At 34.6% G+C, this 21957-nt stretch overlaps 2 protein-coding genes across 2 annotated transcripts; both read left to right on the plus strand.

The window, feature by feature from the left end:
* The first annotated feature begins 1094 nt into the window (after positions 1-1094).
* LOC100026786 (olfactory receptor 5B2-like) lies at positions 1095-2116 on the plus strand. The gene has a single exon (XM_001377249.4). It carries the CDS (start codon positions 1163-1165, stop codon positions 2114-2116), a length of 954 nt encoding a protein of 317 aa, XP_001377286.3. The 5' UTR covers positions 1095-1162.
* A 12487-nt stretch (positions 2117-14603) lies between these two features.
* On the plus strand, positions 14604-15765 carry LOC100026770 (olfactory receptor 5B2-like). The gene has a single exon (XM_001377237.4). The coding sequence runs from the start codon at positions 14809-14811 to the stop codon at positions 15763-15765; it is 957 nt and encodes a 318-aa protein (XP_001377274.3). The 5' UTR covers positions 14604-14808.
* Positions 15766-21957: the final 6192 nt, after the last annotated feature.

Genomic DNA, 21957 nt, shown 5'->3' on the forward strand with positions numbered 1-21957 from the left:
TCAGATGAAGAAATACAGATTATTAATAATCATATAAAAAAAGTTCTAAATCACACCTGATTAGGTAATGCAAATTGAAAGAACTTTGAGTTACTACCTTATACCTATCAGATTGGCCAATCCTTCAGTAAAGCAAAGTGATAAATTTTGAAGGATTTGTGGCAAAATTGGGACCTTACTGCATTGTTGGTGGAGTTGTGAACTTATCCAATCATTCAGGAGAGTAATTTTTGTTACTATGTCCAAAGGCCTATAAAACTGCATATCCTTTAGTCACTATCAGGTTTGTATAACAAAATGTTTTTTTAAAAGGGAAAGGAGCTGCTTGTAGAAATATATTGATAGCAGCTGTTTTTGGTGGCAAAGAATTGGAAATTGAAGGGTTGTCCATAATGTGGGGAATGGTTGAACAAATTGTGTTATATGTTGGTAATGGAGTATTATTGAGTTGTATGAAACAATGGTCAGGATGATTTCATGAAAAACATGAAACACCTACATGAACTGATGCAGAGCAACATAAGCAGAACCAGAAACAATTATATTTAGTAATAGCAATTTTATGGTATGATCAACAATGAAAGACTTTTCTCCACTCAGAAATATAATGATCTAGGAAAATTCTATGGGACAAAAGACAAAGAATGCTACCCACATCCAGAGAAAACTGTTAGAGTTGATGCGGATGAAAACATACTATTTTTCACATTTGTTTATTATTTTATTTGGGGTTTTGGTTTTATATGAGTTTTCTCTTACAACAGTAACTAATATGGAAATGTTTTGAAAGATAACACATGCATAACGCAAATCAAATTTCTTATCATTTCTGAAAGGAGGAAGGGCAGGAAGATGATTTGAATCTTTTAATTTTAGTAAATACATGTTGAAAACTGTTATTACATGTAGGTGGGAAAAATAAAATATATCTGAGAAAAGTAGAGGAGAATACATGAAATACTCTATAAGAAACTTGATTGGTTGATTTGGAGTACCTACAGTAATTGCTATGAGGATTACCTAACTGTTTTTAGTCACCTAATTCTCTATTTCTATTCTTCACAAAAGATATTTACATGATTGTTTTTGTCCTAGAGTCATCTTGAAATAATTTTTCTGATGGTTATTCTTTTTTGTTTCAGGAGAATGACATCACACTCAAATGAAATTAATGGATAACAGATCTGAAGTGAATGCCTTCATCCTTTTAGGATTAACAGAGGCCCCAGTGTTTCAGGTTCCTCTGTTCATAATGGTCACCCTCATCTATCTCATCACCCTGGTAGGGAACCTGGGGATGGTAGCTTTGATCTCCCATGATTCCTACCTCCACACCCCAATGTACTTTTTCCTCAGAAATCTGTCTCTGGTGGATTTTGGTCTTTCCTCAACTATTATTCCCAAGGTGATGACTGGACTCCTCACAGGCAACAAGATCATCTCCTATAATGGATGTGCTACCCAGTTGTTCTTCTTTGTGACCTTTGCTACTATTGAAAGTTTACTTTTAGCCTTCATGGCCTATGATCGCCATGCAGCTGTGTGTAGGCCCCTACATTACACCACAATCATGACTTCAAAAATATGTGTATATCTGGTCAGTGGGGCTCATATCTGGGGTTTTCTGACCTCTGCCATCTTCATAGGAAACATTTTTAGTCTTTCCTTCTGCAGGTCCAATGTAGTCCATCACTTTTTCTGTGACATTCCCCCTCTCTTAGTTCTCTCTTGCTCTGAAATTCACACGACTGAGACAGTAGTCTTCATTTTTGGGTCATTAAATGCATCCTTCCCATTTCTTATCATCTTTTTCTCTTACTTGTTAATCTTCATCACTGTCCTGAAGATTCGTTCTGCTGATGGGCGCCAGAAAGCTTTCTCCACCTGTGGTTCCCATCTCACAGCAGTGTTCCTATTTTATGGGACAATCACCTTCATGTACTTCCAACCCAGCTCCAGTCATTCAATGGACTCAGACAAAATGGTGTCAGTATTCTACACCATGATTATCCCTATGTTGAATCCTCTCATATATAGTCTGAGGAACAAAGAAGTTAAGAATGCTTTCAGAAAAGCTATGATGGGACAACGACTTCAATTTGGTCATTCTTTTTAATTAGAGAATTAATCATATAGTTCCTGTGTTTTTCTTGGCAGATAGATTCCGAAGTATTTTTTAATGTCTAGGGTGATTTTAAATGGAATTTCTCTTTCTAATTCCTGGTGATGTGATGTGTTGGAGATATATGGAAATGCTGATGATTTATGTGGGTTTATTTTGTATCCTGAAACTTTGCTAAAGTTGTTGATTATTTCAACTAGCTTTTTAGTTGATTCTCTTGGATTTTTTAAGTAGACCATCATGTCATCTGCAAAGAGTGATAGTTTGGTCTCCTCATTGCCAATTTTAATACTTTCAATTTCTTTATCTTCTGTAATTGCTACTGCTAGTATTTCTAATACAATGTCAAATAATAGAGGTGATAATGGGCATCCTTGTTTCACTCCTGATCTTATTGGGAATGCATCTAGTTTATCCCCTTTGCAAATGATATTAGCTGATGGTTTTAGATATATGCTGTTTATTATTTTTAGGAATGACCCTTCTATTCCTATGCTTTCTAGTGTTTTAGTAGGAATGGGTGTTGTATTTTATCAAAGGCTTTTTCTGCATCTATTGAGATAATCATGTGATTTTTGTTGGTTTGCTTGTTGATGTGGTCAATTATGTGGATGGTTTTCCTAATATTGAACCAGCCCTGCATTCCTGGTAAATCCTACTTGATCATAGTGAATGAACCTCCTGATCACTTGCTGGAATCTAATAAGAAATTACAGGAATGAGAGCTAATATGAAACTACAGAGAAAACAGCTAAATACATTAGGTTCTAGTTGATTAATGAACATATTGTTATTATACTTTTCTAATTAATAATCAGTCATTATCTTTAATGAATCACTCCATAGAATAAAAGAAACTAAACTGCATAATGTGGAGATCCTTTCACAGTGGTCAAATAACACATTCTTTTCATTTTCTTTTTCTACATTGGTTTCTGGAATATTCTTGAAAACTCTGTCACTCACACTAGAATTGCTTACAGAGTTATATTTTCTCTGATAATGAGAAATATTCTCATTTATTTGACTCTTGAGGGATGTATAGTCTGGATATAGACATCAGTCTTGTGAACTTCAGGAATAAAGATTTCAACTTCAGTATAGGAACACTTTCTAAAATAATCATTAAGCTCAATAGATTCAGTGAGGACTATCCCATAAAATGCTTTCCTATCTTTGGGGTTAGGTATTTTTTATTCCACAGAGACAAATAGGAACAGAACGTCAAATAACCAAAAGTGATCACACTTATTACTAGAAGACAGATGAGAAGTCAAAAACATATGCACACATTCTTATTTCCTTGTGGAAAGTAAGAGTAAGGAGCTTGCTTATGATTTAGACTATGTGCTGTTGTCCCCATAGAAGATCCAGGAAAAATAGTGGAGCATTTAGAAACTGATGGGCCAGTGGTTACACTCATGAGCTCAGTGGTTCAATTCATGACCTCAGAGATAATTGGAATAAAACCTTCATTAATGAAGATGTTTCAATAATCTATAGAGTTTATTAATTAATTCACCAGACATTTCCTCTTTGATGTATTAGTTCAAGCTGACTGTTCAGTAGTCATTTAACAGTATGAAAGAAAACTTTTACATTAGCAATTTGCTTCATGATCTCCTTGAGAGTAAAGTTCTTTTTGGTCAGGTTCTGTGTGTTGATGTTGATGTTACGCTCCAGAAGGCTCGTGATAAAACTACTCTCAGACTCAATTTTGATAGTCTTCATGAATACAGGGGAATTAGTACATAACACAGACTCCTTTAGTCTACTGGTCTCAGTCTATGCTCTGTATTCAGAGGGTAAATTAGGAACTTGGCAAACTCAGAGGGTGCTTCAGGACATACTGAGAACATCACCAGAACTAGTGATTATTTGAGGACAGTCAGGCAAACTAAGCCTTTTTTTTCTGTTGATGAGGGATGTAACTTCATCCCAATGGGACTCCTGATTTCATGTAATATTTTTCCTTTATCAAAATCAGTTCCCAAACCTCTACATTTGTATGAGACACCAACACTTGAGTTTTCAGGGGACACATAATACTGCAGCATTCATGAAACAACTCTGCTTTTGTTGAGTGGTAACTGTATATCCTTGGAGGAAGGTGTTGGTCTTTCTGATACAATGAAAAAACCAAACCTATTGCATGCCACTATTATTCATTGGAGGACAGACAGTGATAAGAATCTCCAGGGTCACAAAATGGGGATGGCATTTATGTCTCATTAAACATCAGATAACACATGATAGCAGGCAAAGGATTAGCTGATGTTTTGATATTTGAAGTCACAACAAGAAAGGACATATTAACAGAAGACAGTCCATTTATAGAACCTGATGCCTAAATAAACTTGAATCAGGCAATCTTTGGAACAGATAAACCACTCCTTTAAGCCAGATTATAACTAGGGCTATCATGAGAATTAATAGAATTCCTATGCATAATATAACAGGTCAGAAACATTTACAAAGATTGCCAGAGTGCCATCAGTCTTCAGTAACTTTGTAGGGCACCTTTAAGAGTGAAAAAAAAGTGTTGGTTTCACTTGAGATCAATGAATCCAGGAGTCTTTTTAAACAATCTTAATTGCAGTTGGAATGGTCAGGAGAACTTGGAACGTGCTTTCTCAAGTAGGTAATGATCTACTGGGATGCTGAAAATTCCTAATATAAATGTAATCAGGTCTTTGTAAATCATGCCATGAGAAATCTTTAGGTACAGTCTGTACCTTTGCTTAGGATGGAGTGATTCCCAATGTGGCAGTGAACCATTATTGAATCCTTTTTGGGTTCAAATATTCAACAAAATCTGAATCTGCCACACTGTGCTTTTCCCTGTAATTATTTGCTTTTTGTCCTCAAGAGTAGTTATAGGAAACTTGTCAAAGCCTCTACTTACATATTGCCAAATCATTGTTCCAGCATTCCACTCCATTACCAATGAACTAGAACTTTGAAGGCAAGCATCCTTTAAAGCCAGAGTTTGTAGGATTAAAAGGAGAGGAGGAAATGGGCAAACTGGGAACTCTGAGTAGATTTTTAAAAGGAATAGTTTTAATATTCATAATAATGAAACTATAATTTTAAATTTACAAATGACTATCATCTCAATTTCCATAATAACTAGAAAAGACATGCAAATATTATTATTTTACAAATGAGGAAATCAGACTACATATAGGATAACTTACTTGCCTAATTTTCACAGGGATCTCTCATTCCATCCCAAACCTTTTACCACCAAATTCAATCATCTTTTCCCTAGGGAACAAAGTGGATATCTTTGCACTACCTCATTTCTTTCATGGTCAGTATAACATTTCATCCTAACCATAACCTTTTGACTATATTCAGGTCTCAGATGATTTTACCCAATTTTAAAATGAATTAAGTGAGTCTTGGAGATGAGCAATGACTATCCATGACACTTAACTAGGAGGAATAGAATCAAGCTCCAGTTAAAGGCCTTGTCCAGAAAGCTTTCTACCTCATTGTGCTAATAACATGCAAGGAATGACAAAATACTCATGAGAAAATGATCTCTGTGTGTACTCATATTTTCCTCCCCTGATCAGAGAAGAATTTTAATGGCTTGTTTTGTTCATGAGTTGGCAGCAGAGTTGCTATGTTTCTCCAAGGGACCACCAGTTCCTCAGAGATGCAGGTCTCCCAGATCTGGATAAGGTCCCTGCTCTAGCCCTAACTTGACATTGAAACATTTAACTCTAGGGTTCCATATTGTGGTACCAGCTTGTGGGAACAAGTCAGTTAGTCATTTATTCATTCATCTAGTTTCTTTTGTGTTTCCTGAGGTTGAGTTGAAAGGATGATAGGAGTGGGCATCCCTAACTGTATTGTCATCCGTGCCAAATCAATGTCCATGAGTGACTATTCTGCCACTGGGAAATTTTGCCCTCTTTGTCCTGGTGACTATGGAGATGTTTGTATAATGGAGTCACATGCTTCCTCGGGTTGGAATTTCAAGGTCAAACCTTGAATATAAAATTCTTGGCTAACCCTCCTCTTTGGAAGTCTAGCTGCCTTTCTCCATATCAAGCTTGGTAGGTTCTAGAATACCCAGTCTAGGATTGCAGTGCTTATATAGATTGCAACTTAATATAGTGGAAACATTTCTGGACCTGGAATCAGGAAGAATTGGGAAAAAAACCTCTCTATCTAACCCACCTTTTCCACACTGGTAAGTCAATTGACATCTTCCATTTCCCTATCTTGAAAATATGCAAAGTACTTGTGGCACACATCTCATAGGGTTGTTTTGGGGCTCCAATAACATTATGTGTAAATTGTTTTTCAACATCCAAATACTCTAGAAACATCACCTGGGGCTTTTCAAGTTCATCATCCTTCAGTAACTGAAGGAGCCCTTGGAGCAATGGTTTACTGTAGAGTCCTAATGAGGACTTAATTAAATTTTTTGATGATTAATATATTGTATGCAAATTACTGTATGGAATATTTAAATGAGGGGAGTTGATAGTCAAGTTTAGTTAAGATAGTCATTGCCATTAATGCTGATAACTCACCTTTATATAGGACTTAAACATTTGCAAAAGTTTTCTATCACAATTCTCATTTGAATCTCCTGAGAACTATGTAAGATATAATAATTGTATTATCTCCCCCTTTAAAGCTAAATAGAGATTGATTGACTTACGTGACTTTTCCATAGATATATATTATTCATTAGGATCTGAGGTGGGATTTAAACTTGTAACATTTTTCTACTTCTTAATAATATTGTTTCTGAAATGTTTTCCTTACATCAAACAAAAATTTGTTCATTTAATTTGTTTCTTCTTAATGTCTCCTTCTCCCCCACCCTGATTCTCACCTTTACACACATAGTACAAGTCATATCCTTCCACCAGTTTACCCTCCTTCAGGTACCTGAAAATAAATTGATTTCTCTCCTGACACACATATTTTATCCCTTTTAGGCTAAACATCCACAGTTTCTTCCACCAATTCTAAGTAGTGAGACTAAAAAGTATTTCTCCATCTTGAAATTTTCTAGCCAATCAATGTCCTTCCCAATGTGCAGAACATAGAACTCAGCACATTGCTCCAAGTGCTGAGCACCAAAGACCACATCTGTGGGCTTGGCTATTATTCTCTGTTCAATATTAGGCAGATTCCTTTTATTTTTAGTCCTATAGGTCACAAAGTCATGGCGGGGATCCAATGTATTTAATGTACTTTGTGAAATTCAAAGAGGCTGCACGGGTACATTGGATAGAGCTGAGCAAATAGAATTAAGAAGTCCCATAGTGAAACTCATCTTCAGACATGATGTAACCCTGGAAAAGCCACTCAATCTGTGTTTGCCTTAGTTTCCTCAGCTTTAAAAAGGGTTTAATAATAGCACTTTATTCTTAGGGTCATTGTGAAGATGAACTAGATAGCATGTGGCAGCCTACTTAGAACTACTATGAAAACATTTTTTCTAATGTCTCATGGTGGTAAACTGACAATAAATGCTCTAAGTGTAAGTGACTAATGAATAACTGTGGCAAGACCTTCCCAGCTAATGGCTTATGCTTGGGTTGGGTAGGGACTATGGATTTTGTCTGCTGCACAAAGGCTGTTTTAGCTTAGTTAAAGGAGGGAATGGTCAGTTGATGAGTGACATTTATGAACTATCTATTTTATGCCTAACTCTATACCAAGTCTGGAGAAAAAAAAAAAAGTAAGATAGAGTACCTGCTCTCTAGGAGCTCAAAATCTGAAGGAAAATGCAAATAAATGTGCAAACAAGCTCTATCTAGGATAAATTGGAAATAATCACAAGATGGAAGTTACTGGAATGCAGATGGTTCAAAAAAGCCTTTTGGGGGCTGGGATCCTGCCTGAAAGGAGGTAAAAAGAAATATTGATGATTTCCAGGGACCCACAAAACCTTATATGGACTAAATGGACAAAATATCCCTTTTTTTCTGTCTACCTTCTGCTTGCACAGAGGTAGGTTAACATATTGAAAAAGAAACAGGCTATTTGAGGAACAGAGATTTAGGAATCATACATTTATTGTTTAGTGAACTACTGGTGGTCTTTTGGACAAAAAATGCCCCAAACTATATAACTAGTATCCACTGGTAGCTGTTCCTACTCAGGATCTGGTGACCATTTCACTGAACATACCTCATAGCTACAATGATTCCAGAACTAAGCAGGATCCCAAAGAAATCTGTCAATTTTCCTTGATCGTCTCCTCTTGCTTCACTCAGTCTCTTAATTTTCCTGTTATTTTATTCATCTATTTTTCTCTTATTTTACTTTTTTTATTTATTCTTCACTAAAATGAGGCATGGTCATAGGAAAAGGTTTAGCTCTTCACTTTTTACCAACAATAGGCCTCTTGTTATGATGATTTTCACTGGAGAACAAGGCATTTGCTTTTCCTAGAGTAATTAATTCTACTTTGGGTATTATTAAGTGGGGAGCAGATTGAAAAAAATATATTGAGGATAGTTCCAGGGACAGAGTCATGATGGAAGGGTATAGAGAAATCTTGAACAACTCTGGGAATCTTCACCCACCAACCATAAAATGACACATTAAAATGAGAACTGGATTGAATGAGGAAGATAGATTTAAGCAACTTTCCTGTAGAAAACAAGTTGAAAAGTAGCCAGAGATGATCTGGGTTACTCGGTTGTGAGGGGAACAGAGATCACACAAGGGCTACACAGCCTATAGCCAGGCTAATCAAAGGAATAGTGGCCCAAGCCAACAAAAAGCCCCACCCACCACACATATATTGTACCAAGGTTCTAAAAATGAGACCAAGTCACCTTTGAGACCATGAAAACCTACCTACCCTAAGAGCAGTGCAAATCCATACATATAACTTAAAATTTCTAGCCCCAGCTCAAGCCTGCAGTGAGGACCCAAGCCTTAAGAAGGGGCAATGAATACTAACTGGGTATGGAAACCTACCTTACCCTTCAAAGAAGTAGGAGGGGAACAAAAAGAGAGGGTGTCATAAAAGAGAGAGGAAGAAAGGGATTGTGATTAAAAGTAAAGCATTTGTGAGGAGCAGCTGAATGAAAGGAGACCTAAAGAAGAGGATTAAAAGGAGAAAAATAAGACTGAGGGAAATACACTGTTCATAATCATAACTGTGAATGCAAACAGGATAAAATCGCTTAAAAACAGAAGTGAACAGTAGAGAAGATTAAAAACAACAACCGAAATGTTACAATATAGTCTTTACAAGAAACATGTTTGAGGCAGGGAGACACATACAGAGTAATGGAACAGAATCTGCAGCAAAAAGAAAAAAGCAGGAGTAAGAATCATGATCTATGAGAAACCTACAGGTCTAATTAAGAGATAAAAAAGGAAATTGTACCTTATTAACAGGTACCATAGAAAATGAAGTAATATAAGCACTAAACATATATGCACCAAATAGAATAGCCTCCAAATTTTGAAAGGTTAATTTAGTGAACTTAAGGAAGAAATAAATGGTTGAACTCTTTTAATGGGGAACCTAAATTCCCATAACTCCAATTTAAATGAATCTAACCAAAAAATAAACAAGGTAGAAATGAGGAGAATGAAATTTTAGAAAAGTTAGAATGAATAGATCTCAAGAGAAAATGAATGGAAGAGAAAGGAATATGCTTTCTTTTCAGTGGTACATGGCACCTACTCAAAAATTGACAATATATCCAGCATAAAAATTTCACAACCAAATATGTAGGAAAACAAAAATAATAAATGCACCCTTTTAAGATAACAATACAATACAAATTATAATCAGTGAAACCATTAAAGACAAATAAAATTAATTAGAAAATAAAATAATTGAATTTAATAAAAGGGGTATGTAAAAGAACAAATTATATAAAAATTAATAATTTCATTTAGAATAATGAAAGTGGGCAGACAAGATATCATAATTTACCAAAGCAGTATTTAGGAGAAATTTTTTAACTCTTTTATTAATTTAAAAATTTATGAATTTACAAATTATATATCTATATGCTCTAATAATTAAAATGGAGAAAAACCTGATCATTGTTGGCAAGCAACTAGAAAACTAGAAAAAGAACAATTCCAAATTAAAGGTTAAATAGAAAATTTTAAAAATCAAAGAAGAAAATTGAATTTAAGAGAACCATTGAACTATTAAATAAGACTACAAGTAGGTTTTATTTAAAAAAAACAAATAAAATAGAGCATTTGTTAATTCAATTTAAAAAAAAGAAAATCAAATAGCTATTTTCATAAATGAAAAGGGTAAATTTACCACCAATGAAGAGGAAATTAAAGCAATCATTAGGAGCTATTTGGCCCAATTATTTTCCAATAAACCTGACAAGCTAAGAAAAATGGATGAATATTTACAAAAAGAAAATTGCATAGATCAACAAAAGGGGAAATAGAAAATTTAAATAATCCCATGTCAGAAAAAGAAATTGAATAAGCTGTCAATGAACACCTAAAGAAAAAATTCCCAGAGCCAGATGGATTTACAAGTGGATTTAATCAAACATTTAAAGAACAAACAGTCCCACCACTACTTTAAGTATTTGAGAAAACAGGCAGAGAAAGCATCCTACCAAATGCCTTTTAGGACAAAAATAGGGTACTGTTATCAAATCCAGTAGGAACAAAAATAGAGAAAGAAAATTATAGATCAATAGCATTAATGAATAGAGGTGTAAATTTTAAAAATAAAATATAAGAAAGGATAATAATAAATGAGAAGGATCATTCATTCTGACCAGGTGTGATTTAAACCAGACAGGCAGACCTGGTTTAGTATTAGGGAAATCATCAGCCTAATCGACCATAATAATAAACACAGTAAGAGAAATCACATGATTATCTCAAATAGATACAGAAAGTGCCTTTGACAAAATACAACATCTATTCCTTAAACAAGAGAAAGCATAGGAATACATGGACAATTCCTCAAAATAATAAGGAATTTTTACCTAAAACCATCAGCAAGTATCATCTGCAATGGGGATAAGTTAGAAGCCTCACCATTTAGATCAAAGATGAAGCAAGGATAATCATTATTACTACCATTATTTAGTATTGTACTAGAGAGGGCAGCTGGGTGGCTCAGTGGATTGAGGGCCAGGCCTACAGACAGGTTAGGATCAAATATTATTCTTCCCAGCTGTGTGACAGTGGGCAAGTCACTTAACCCCTATGGCCTAGCCCTTACCACTCCTGCCTTGGAACCAATACACAGTATTGATTCCAAGACAGAAGGTGATGGTTTAAAAAATAAAAGGAAAGAAAAAAAATTGTACTAGAAATGCTAGCTTTAGCAATAAGAAGAGAAAAAGAAATTGAAGCAATTAAATTGGCAATAAGGAAAGTAAACTCATTCTTTGTGGATAACATGTTTTTATATTTAGAGGATCCTAGAAAATCAACTAAAAGACTACTTGAAATAACTAATTTTAATAAAGTTGTAGGATATAAAATTAACCTAACTAAATCATCAGAATATTACCAACAAAATTCAACAGCAAGAGATAGAGAAATCCTATTTAACATAATTCTAGACAATATCAAACACTTGGGAATCTACTTGCTAAGACAAGTACAGGACTTAAATGAACACAATTACAAGACATTTCACATAAATAACATCAGATCTAAATAACTGAAAAAAATATTAATTGCTCATGGGTAGGCTGAGTTAACATAATAAAAAATACATTTCTACCTAATTATTTTACTTATTCAGTGCCATACCAATCAAAATACAAAAAATACTATAGAAGTAGAAAAATATTTTTAAAATTAATCTGATAGAATAAAAGGTCAAGAATATCAAGAGAATTAATGAAAAAAAGTAAAGGAAGGTAAACTAGTAATACTAGATATAAAATTGTATTTAAATCAATGATCATCAAAAGAATCTGGTACTGGCTAAGAAATAGAATGGTGGGTCAGTGGAATAGATTAAATATACAATATATAGGGGTAAATGACCTAATGTTTGACAAATTCAAAGACCCCACCTTTGGATATAAGAACTCACGACTTGACAAAAATTGCTGGAAAATCTTGAAATCAGTATGGCAGAAACCAGGTGTAGACCAATATATCACTCTTTATACCAATATAAAATCAAAATGGGTATATTATTTGTGTATAAAGAGTTATAACATAAGTTAATTATGGGAACATAGAATAGTTGACCTGTTAGCTATATGGAGAATACAAGAATTTATGAATAAAGAGGAAGTTGAGAGCATTTTAAGATGTTAAAGTAATAATTTTGATTATATTAAAATAAAAAGCTTTTGTACCAAAAAAAACCCCTATATAATCAAGATTAGAAGGGAAAAACACATTGGGAAAAATTTTATATCAAATTTCTCTGATAAATATCAAATTTCTCAAAATTATAATGAATTAAATTTAATTTATAAGAGTACAAGTCATTCCCCAGGAGACAAATGGTCAAATAATATAAATAGGCAGTTTTCAAATGAAGAAATCAAGATTATCAATTATCAGATGAAAAAAAAAATGTTCTAAATCACACTTGATTAGGAAATGCAAATTGAAAGAACTCTGAGGTATCACTTCACACCTATCAGATTAGCCAATCTGACAGTAAAGGAAAGTGATATATGTTGAAGGGTATGTGGCAAAATTGTGACCCTAATGCATTGTTAGTGGAGTTGTGAACTTATGTGCTACAGGCTAGGTCCAGCCTCAATTGTGACTACAGGGGTTCCCAGAAGGTGGTGAATAATCAGTCAAGAAAATAACAAATGGAAGACAGTTTTGTATATCATTTAACCATAGGCATGCTTTGGATCTGGTAGCTGCTCCACCACCCCTAGGCCTGATCTTAATTTTATACCCATTTTCTTGGCACACAGATACATTAACTAACATGCATGTCCAAATAGAGATAATTGGAATAGTGATACATTAACTTTTAACAACTCACTTGTTTAACATTCTAAACTCATTCCATAGTCTTCTACTGTAATTTTCGATTTGATAAAACATACAAAGGTTCTACACAAGATAAATAATTTCATCACAGGTGGCTTAATTTATTCATTAACCTGTGAGGAGTCTAAGTTTACAAAAAAGCAAAGAAATGTGCTTATTACCTTTAATAAAACGAAATAATATATCAGAAATTCTTAAAGACAAATCAACAATCACAGTACTGATCTTGAATGATCAGAGGAGCATACAATTCAGATTAATTGTTAGACAGAACATTTTTCTGGATTAGCAGAGATGTTCTTGTTGGTGAGTTTCTGGTTTGTGAAATCGTGTGAGAGGCATGTTGAAGCTTGTTGTACCTGTACATCTATATGGACTTTTATGATTGATTTGTATGCTGGCTCTGTTAGAATAATTTTTTATGAGTGGGAAAGTTCTGGGTTTGGCTTGTGGCTAACAGGGAATTATGTACCTAAGTAAAAGTTAACCCATGGTAGTATTTTGGAATTGGGTTTGAGGGTTTGAACTTTGGATGATGTTTTGAGGATATAGAGTGCAGGTATTTTTCTCTTACATGATTCCTTCTGAGATTAGGTAGGGGAATAGTAATTATGTCAATTCCATTGGTAAGGGATGTTAATGAGAGAGGTCATGCAGAGGGTACTGAGTGCACAGTCACATCTTGCCAAGGGGCCACTCTGGGACCTCTTTAGCTGCCATGAGTGACTTTGTCAAGGTGTCATGGGCTGATGGCTCTTAGCACTTATCCAATAACTGTAGGATAGTAATTTTTGTACCTATGTCCAAAGGCCTATAAAACTGCATATCCTTTAATCACTACTGTATAACAAACAAAAATAAATCCTCAAAAAGGGAAAGGAGCTACTTGTATAAATGTATTCATAGCAGCTCTGTTTTTGGTGGCAAAGAATTGGAAATTGAAGGGTTGTCCATAATGTGGGGAATGGTTGAACAAATTGTGTTATATGTTGGTAATGAAGTACTCTTGAGTAGTAAGAAACAATGGTCAGGATGATTTCATGAAAATCATGAAACACCTACATGAACTGATGCAGAGCAACATAAGCAGAACCAGGAAAATATTGTATTCAGTAAAAGCAACTTCATGGTAAGATCAATTCTGAAAGACTTTGCTACACTCAGCAATATAATGATCTAAGAAATTTCACTCACCTTCAGAGAAAACTGTTAGAGTTGGATGGAGATGAAAACATATAATTTTTATAATTTTCACATTGTTTTATTATTTTATTGGGAGTTATGGTTTTATATTAGTTTTCTCTTACAACAATAACTAATATGGAAATGTGTTTTGCATGATAACACATGCATAATTCAAATCAAATTGCTTTTCATCACTGAAAGGGGGAAGGGCAGGAAACCATTTTGAATCTTTTAATTTTAGTGAATGTACATTGAAAATTGTTATTATATGTAGTTTGGAAAAATAAAATGTCTCTGAATAAAAAGGTAGAGGGGAATACATGAAATACTCTATAAGAAACTTAATTGGTGAATTTGGAGTATCTCCAGTAATTGTTATGACAGTTACCTAACTGTTTTTTGTCACTTAATTCTCTATTTCTATTCTTCATGTAAGATATTTACATGATTGTTTTTGTCCTAGAGCAATCTTGAAATAATTTTTCTGATGGTTATTCTTTTTTGTTTCAGGAGAATGACATCACTCTCAAATGACATTAATGGATAACAGATCTGAAGTGAATACCTTCATCCTTTTAGGATTAATAGAGACCCCAGTGTTTCAGGTTCCTCTGTTCATAATGGTCACCCTCATCTATCTCATCACTCTGGTAGGGAACCTAGGGATGGTAGCTTTGATCTCCCATGATTCCTGCCTCCATTCCCCAATGTACTTTTTCCTCAGAAATCTGTCTCTGGTGGATTTTGGTCTTTCCTCAACTATTATTCCCAAGGTGATAACTGGGCTCCTCACAGGCAACAAGTTCATCTCCTATAATGGATGTACTACCCAGTTGTTCTTCTTTATGACCTTTGCTACTATTGAAAGTTTTCTTTTAGGCATCATGGCTTATGATCGTCATGCAGCTGTGTGTAGGCCCCTATATTACACCACAATCATGACTTCAAAAATATGTGTATATCTGGTCAGTGGGGCTCATATCTGGGGTTTTCTGACTTCCACCATCATCATAGGAAATGTTTTTAGCCTTTCATTCTGCAGGTCCAATGTAATCCATCATTTTTATTGTGATATTCCCCCTCTCTTAGTTCTCTCTTGCTCTGAAATTCACATGACTGAGACAGTAGTCTTCATCATTGGGTCATTAAATGCATCCTTCCCATTTCTTGTCATCTTTTTCTCTTACTTGTTAATCTTCATCACTGTCCTGAAGATTCGTTCTGCTGATGGGCGCCAGAAAGCTTTCTCCACCTGTGCTTCCCATCTCACAGCAGTGTTCATATTTTATGGGACAGTCACCTTCATGTACTTCCAACCCAGCTCAAGCCATTCAATGGATTCAGACAAAATGGTGTCAGTGTTCTATACTATGATAATCCCTATGTTGAATCCTCTCATTTATAGTCTGAGGAACAAAGAAGTTAAGAATGCTTTCAGAAAAGCTATGAAGAGACAATGCCTTCAATTTGATCATCCTATTAATTAGAGAATAAATCAATTTGTACGTTCCTCCCTCTGTGATCCAAGACAAAACAAGTCTATTTTTCTTTCTATTGTTCTCATTTATTTTTCCTTTTGCTAAGTAAGAATAATAATCATATCAATTCCAATAATAAGGAGATGTTAATAAGGAAAGTCACTGGGGGGGTCAGTGGATGTTTCCATCTTTCCTGGGGGCTGCTTTGCGGTCCGTGCTTTCAATGTGTAACCATGTCAAACAAAATGGTCTTTGATGGCTCCTGGCCACACAGAAGTGCAATCCGTATTTTTCCAAGAGTAATATCATATAGCTACAGATGTCATAGAATTGCAATGAAGAGATTCTATGATTTAAATTCTGTCAGACATTTAAATATTGTGTAACCTTAGGCCCATACTATGTAACTGAGGGAAACTAGGCTACACAGGGGATACAGCAATAGATATGGAGTTAGCAATATGTGAGTTCAAATCTGGCCACAGAAATTTATGAATTTTGTGACTCAGAAGAAGTCACTTAATCCTCTTTCCCTCTGTTTTTTCATCTGAAAAATGAGTTAGAGAACAGAATGAGAAGTACTCCAGTGTATTTGCAAAGAAAACTTCTAATGAGTTTCTAAGGTAATGAATGAAACAGAGAAATGACTACAGAAAAACAACCTTAGCCAAGTCACAAAGTCTGGGTCTCAGTTCCTTATGCTTAAAGTGCTTTAATAGTAGGACATAATATTGTTTTGTGGAATGAAGGATATTTTTGTTTATTCATACACACACTTACTCTTAGACTCTGTTATAGGCAAATATACACAAATCAAATACAGAATTCCTAGTTATTATTTTTTTAAAGAAGGAAGAGCAGTTATTTAACTTTTAAATGGTATAGTACTTGCAGAGCTAAGCCACTAAGTTGCTTGGATGTTTAACGTTGATGGTAACAGTATTGTTCATCCATCACCCCCTCAACCAGAGATGTGCTCCTAAACACTTAAGATCCAGCTCTTCCGAACAAATGCTTATGACAACTTTAAAAGTTAAGCATCATTATTCTTTTTTCTAACACAATATGAAGTTTAAATTATCAACCAAACAAGTTTTTCTTGACTTGTATCATTTAGTGATTTCTACTCTCTTTACACTCACTCAGAATCTAGTTATCACTTTTTTTAGGTCTTTCACTGTAATGCCAGTGTAGCATCCTGATGTGAACCTCGTTGGAAATTCAATTTTAACTAATACATTATTTAGGTGCTTTACATGTTTCTGTGCCTGAATAGGGATTACTTTGCATTTCTATTTTACATAATTTAATATTTCCATGGGATTAAATGAAGACTTTCTACTATTTGGTAATTTGAATTCTTTTATCGGAGCTGGGGAACCATATTGGGAAAAACCAAGTATATGGTATTAGCATGTATATTGGTTTTTAAAAGTTATTTTATTTTCCCAATTACATGTAATAACAATTTTCTCCATGAATTTTCTGAGATTATGAGATCCAAATTGTCTTACTCTTTTCCTTCCTTCCACCTTCTTAAAGATGGTAATGAATTTGATCTTTATAATACTGTATTATCATGCAAAATGTACTTCCATATTAGTCATTGTTGTAAAAATCACTGATGTAAAATCAAAAACATAAAATAAAAACATAAGCAATAGTTGTAAATGTATGTTTAAGGACAACTGGATTCAGAGAGCAATACGAATTCAAAGTTTAATATCCAACTTTTTTATTAATTATTGATTGAAAATTATATGTATTCCCCAGAATCAATATTGATGGATCAAATCTAGACCTATGGGCCTGAAAGGCAAAATTTGCAAGTGTTTGACCTCCCTATTTCTATGGATTAAAGTAGAACCACCCAGACTTAAATCTATGAAGTATTTTCACCATGGTGAGATTTAAGTCAAGTTGATTATTGAATGTTTACTCACTCCCAAACATTTCAAGTTATGTGACTCAATAAATTTTAAGATATTTTCTAACCCTTAACACAGGGATGCTACTACTGGCCCTATAACATAAATAGATCAAAGATAGGGGGGAAAGAACCTACTTATACAAAAAAAGTATTACCTGCCATCTCAGCAGGGAGGAAGGAAAGAACATGGAATGTTAAATATCAGAAAATTATTATGAAGTGTATTTACAAGTAATTGGGAAAATATAGCATAAAAAAGTTAAAAAAATATATTTTCCCACTGTGAGACTTCCAGGGGATGTTATAAAACTGTGTCTTTTCACAACTGCCTTCAGTTATAGAAATCTCCTTTTCTGAATCAAGACAAGTAAACTCCAATCTTTATTTGTGGTCATCAGTCACAACTTTAATTTACTTTCCATCATATTACTTCTGTCATCAAGAATATGGAGTGTAAAACATGAAAAATATAGCACTTTAACACTCCCTTAACAAATTTAAAATGAAACATAAAATAATAAGAATATATTGAGATATATTTTTAAAATTTTCCATATCCTACTGTATTAAACTCATGAGGATTAATTATATTTCAATATTTATAATTTATAATATTAATCAATGGCAGTATCTATGACTTTTGGTCTTTGATTTCCTGACCCTTCACATGTTTGCTCCATAGCAAATGAATAACTACACATTTATTAAGGAACTATTTTGTACCAAGCACTATGTTTATCAGTGTTAAATTTAAATTTTGGTTGGACTCTGAATATATTATTAATTAGGTGGTCACCAGGGATTTAATTTCTAAATCCCCAAATCAATTACTAAAGTAAATGGAATTTATGGTGGTTTATTTACAATATATATGATAGAAGGAAGATATTAAGGAATGAGAGAGAGAGAGATGGAGAAAACCCTGGCTTCTTCTTATACCAGTTAGAATTTCTAAGTCCCAGTCAGGGTAAGAGAGTCTCAAGAACTATTTGCCTTACCTGGAGGCTTCATGCCTCCAAAAAAGTGGGGTCACTAAGTCAGCTTTTCACTCACCAATGGCAACAGTCTAAAAGAAGTCTGGGTGTTGTTCTTCTAGTCATTCCTCAGAGTCAGTGCCCCAAATCTCTGAATGAATATCCATCTTCCCTTCAGCTCCAAGTGACTGATCCTTCACTCCAAGCCCGGGTGACTGTCTGAATCTGAATTACTGATTTTGTCTTTTGGTCCTCTTTTTAAAGATCTTTTTTCTTTTGTGTCACCTCCTCTAAATTTTCACATCTACCAATCACAGCAGGTACTTTTCTCCAGGACTGCCCATTCTTTAGTTCTTACCTTCTTTGGTTAGATTATATCTTTTTGGGTTACTTAACATCTCTTTTGTTAAGTTCACCTTCTGTAGTTACTTAATATCTTTTTGTGGTTAATTCACTTTATTAAGTCTGAATTTTAGAATTACTCCACCCTGCTTAGTCTAACAAAACAGGAATGTCTACACGCCTACTTAAAAATTAAGTGTTGAGAAGGATGGCTTATGACAGACATGGGTTAGCAAATGACAAATCAGAAACAACTGACACTCCCTGGGCTGTCCTAAGGCAAGCTCAAGCTAACATTGGTACATGTGAGACACAGGAAGTGATGTAAAAAAAGGTCTATATATTTTCATCACTTCCTTTCTCCTGTCTCTTTTTTGGAGATATGGCTCTGGCTCTTTGGTAAGACATGCCTCTGGCTCTCTCATGGATATGTGGCTCTTGCTCTGTCTCTCGCTAGTGGAGATGTTGGTCTGTTGGCAACATGAGGGGTGCTGGGTGGCGTTTAGCATCTTGGGTCTTTGAGTGAGTAGTTTAGACTGATTCCTTTTTCCTTTACCTTCCAAAACACTATCATCTTAGGAAGCCCCTAATCTTCTGAGGAGGCCTCATGGGGGAGGTCTTTGAACTCCACCTGGCACAGGCTAGGCCAGAGAAATCTTATATACTTTTCCCTTTCTCTTCTTCTTAATTCATTTTCTCTATATTAATTAAAGCAACCTAAAATTCCAAACTGACTTGAATATTTTTATTGGGATTAGAATTAATCCCTGGTGACAACTAGATTTATAGTCCAGTCAAAAAGCCCTAAATTTACCCCTAACAGTTGTTACTTAACACCTTTTTGTTGTTAAAATCTAAAGGTAGCTTATAATTCTAGCTTCACTATAAAGGAAAATCTAAGTACCTTCATTGTTACAATCAGTAGATAGCTAAATCCAATCTTCACATCAGTAAGAAAACAAATACAAAAGCATGATGCTTCCTAACTTCAAGGAGTTTATTCTTTTATTTTATTTTTAATTTTAATCATTTATTATTTTTGTTTAGACAGAAGATAGAAATAAAGAATTGAAGTCAAGAAGTCATGAATTTGAATGATGCCATAGTGATTAACTAGTTGTGTGATCCTGACCAAGTCACTTAATTTCTCCTGGCATCAATATCTTCATCTGTAAAATTTGAGTTATATAATATCCGTTTTATACTATTATTGTTAGTATCAAATGAGATGGCATTTATAAAGAGCTTCTTAAGTCTCATAATATTACGTAAGTGTCATTGTAGGAAGAGACATTTTCAGGCCAGAGAAGAATCATTTGTTCAGGGAAGTTATAAATATATTGAGAGTAACAGTAGAGCTAACCATTGCTTCTTCAGAGAAATTAGTTAAGTTTACCTGATTATAAGTTGGAAAAAAAAATGTGTGTGTGTGTGTGTGTGTGTGTGTGTGTGTGTGTGTGTGTGTTTGTGTTTGTGTGTAATGTTGGGACAATAGCAATAGCAGAAGCAGTGACAGGCAGGGATGTCAATTACGATTCTAGTCCCAAGGACTCTAGAACAGAGCTCAGCTCCACTTTGACATACTGAAGATAGTCTGATTATATACCTGCACAGTGTTTCTCTACCAATAGAACTAAATGACTTTCACTAGGTCACCTGTGTTTTTTCTGACCAACTGAGACTTGACTCTGCATCTCCTTGCTCTCAGTCTAGTCCTCTAACCTCTAAAACACAAGTGTGCCAAGAAGTTTGTGTGCAAATAAACTTATCAATATTATTTTCCATTGCTTAGAATTTCTAAAGCAGAGTTTAGTTCTCTAATCGGAGGGGATAAGGAAGATGAAATTCCATGCTCATGGTTGCCATATACCACCTACCAATCATGGCAAGACCTGGTATCCTTTGGTTTTGCTTTAGTTTGTGGCCTTTGACACTGATGCTTTTTAGCAGAAGGCCAGGATGAAAATGGTTTCATTGAAATTGACAGAAAAGTTATTTCTTGTCTCATTTTAATATCAGATTGTTTTGTTCCTTAAAGAATTAATTTCATAATTTTATAGAGAATATTATCTATGAAAATAGCTACAAATATATCCACATGTTATTCTTTAACATTTTGTCATGTTTCTCTCATAACAGTTCCTTTTTAGGAGTTATTGAATTCGTTTGTGGGATAGTTAAGAGGAGTATTGGATAGAGCAGTGAGGGTGGACTCATAACAGCTGATCTTTATGAGGTCAAATCTGGTTTCAGACATATTCTAGTTGTGTGAAGTTGGGCAAGTCATTTAATCTCTTTGCTTCAGTTCCTCCTCATTAAAATGAACTGGAGAAGGAAATGCAAGCCTTTCCAATATCCTTGCCCCCCCCAAAATCTCCAAATGGTATCACATAGATTTGGATATGACTTAAACAAACATACAACAACAACCAATGCATTGGCCTTTTCTTTTGGGAAAAAAACCTATAAACAAAAAAGTTTACCTTCCGTTATAAAATAAGAAGAGTGGCAAGAGTTAGGCAACTGGGGTTAAGTGGCTTGTTCAAAGTCACAAAACTACAATGTGTTTAAGGCCATATTTGAACCCAGGACTTTCCATCTCTAGGCCTAGCTTTGTATCCACTAAGCTACCAAGTGGCTCACATTAATGACCTTATATTCTGCAGCCAATATTTAGGAGCATAATTGCTCTGGAGGAGATCACTATTATCAACCTTCAAAACAAATTTCTGACCAGCTGTCACTATTAAGACAGAAAGTTAGCCTAGCTGAAGCTAAAAAGTCACTTAAGTAAGAGAGAAGGCAGCAGAGAGGAGATGTACCAAATCACCATAATCACCATCTTCAACACCATCCCCCATCTTAGAACCTCATGGAGACAGCCCTTGTAGTAGAGTTTAGTATGTGGCTGCTATCTAACGTCCATAATTACAAAAAGAAACTCATTTGGAGAAA

This window comes from Monodelphis domestica, chromosome 6 (genome assembly GCF_027887165.1).
Source record: "Monodelphis domestica isolate mMonDom1 chromosome 6, mMonDom1.pri, whole genome shotgun sequence".
NCBI classification, from domain to species: domain Eukaryota; kingdom Metazoa; phylum Chordata; class Mammalia; order Didelphimorphia; family Didelphidae; genus Monodelphis; species Monodelphis domestica.

Bases quoted from the DNA above. Each gene is read 5' to 3' on its own strand.
- LOC100026786 (XM_001377249.4), top strand. From the start codon at position 1,163: ATGAAATTAATGGATAACAGATCTGAAGTGAATGCCTTCATCCTTTTA.
- LOC100026770 (XM_001377237.4), top strand. From the start codon at position 14,809: ATGACATTAATGGATAACAGATCTGAAGTGAATACCTTCATCCTTTTA.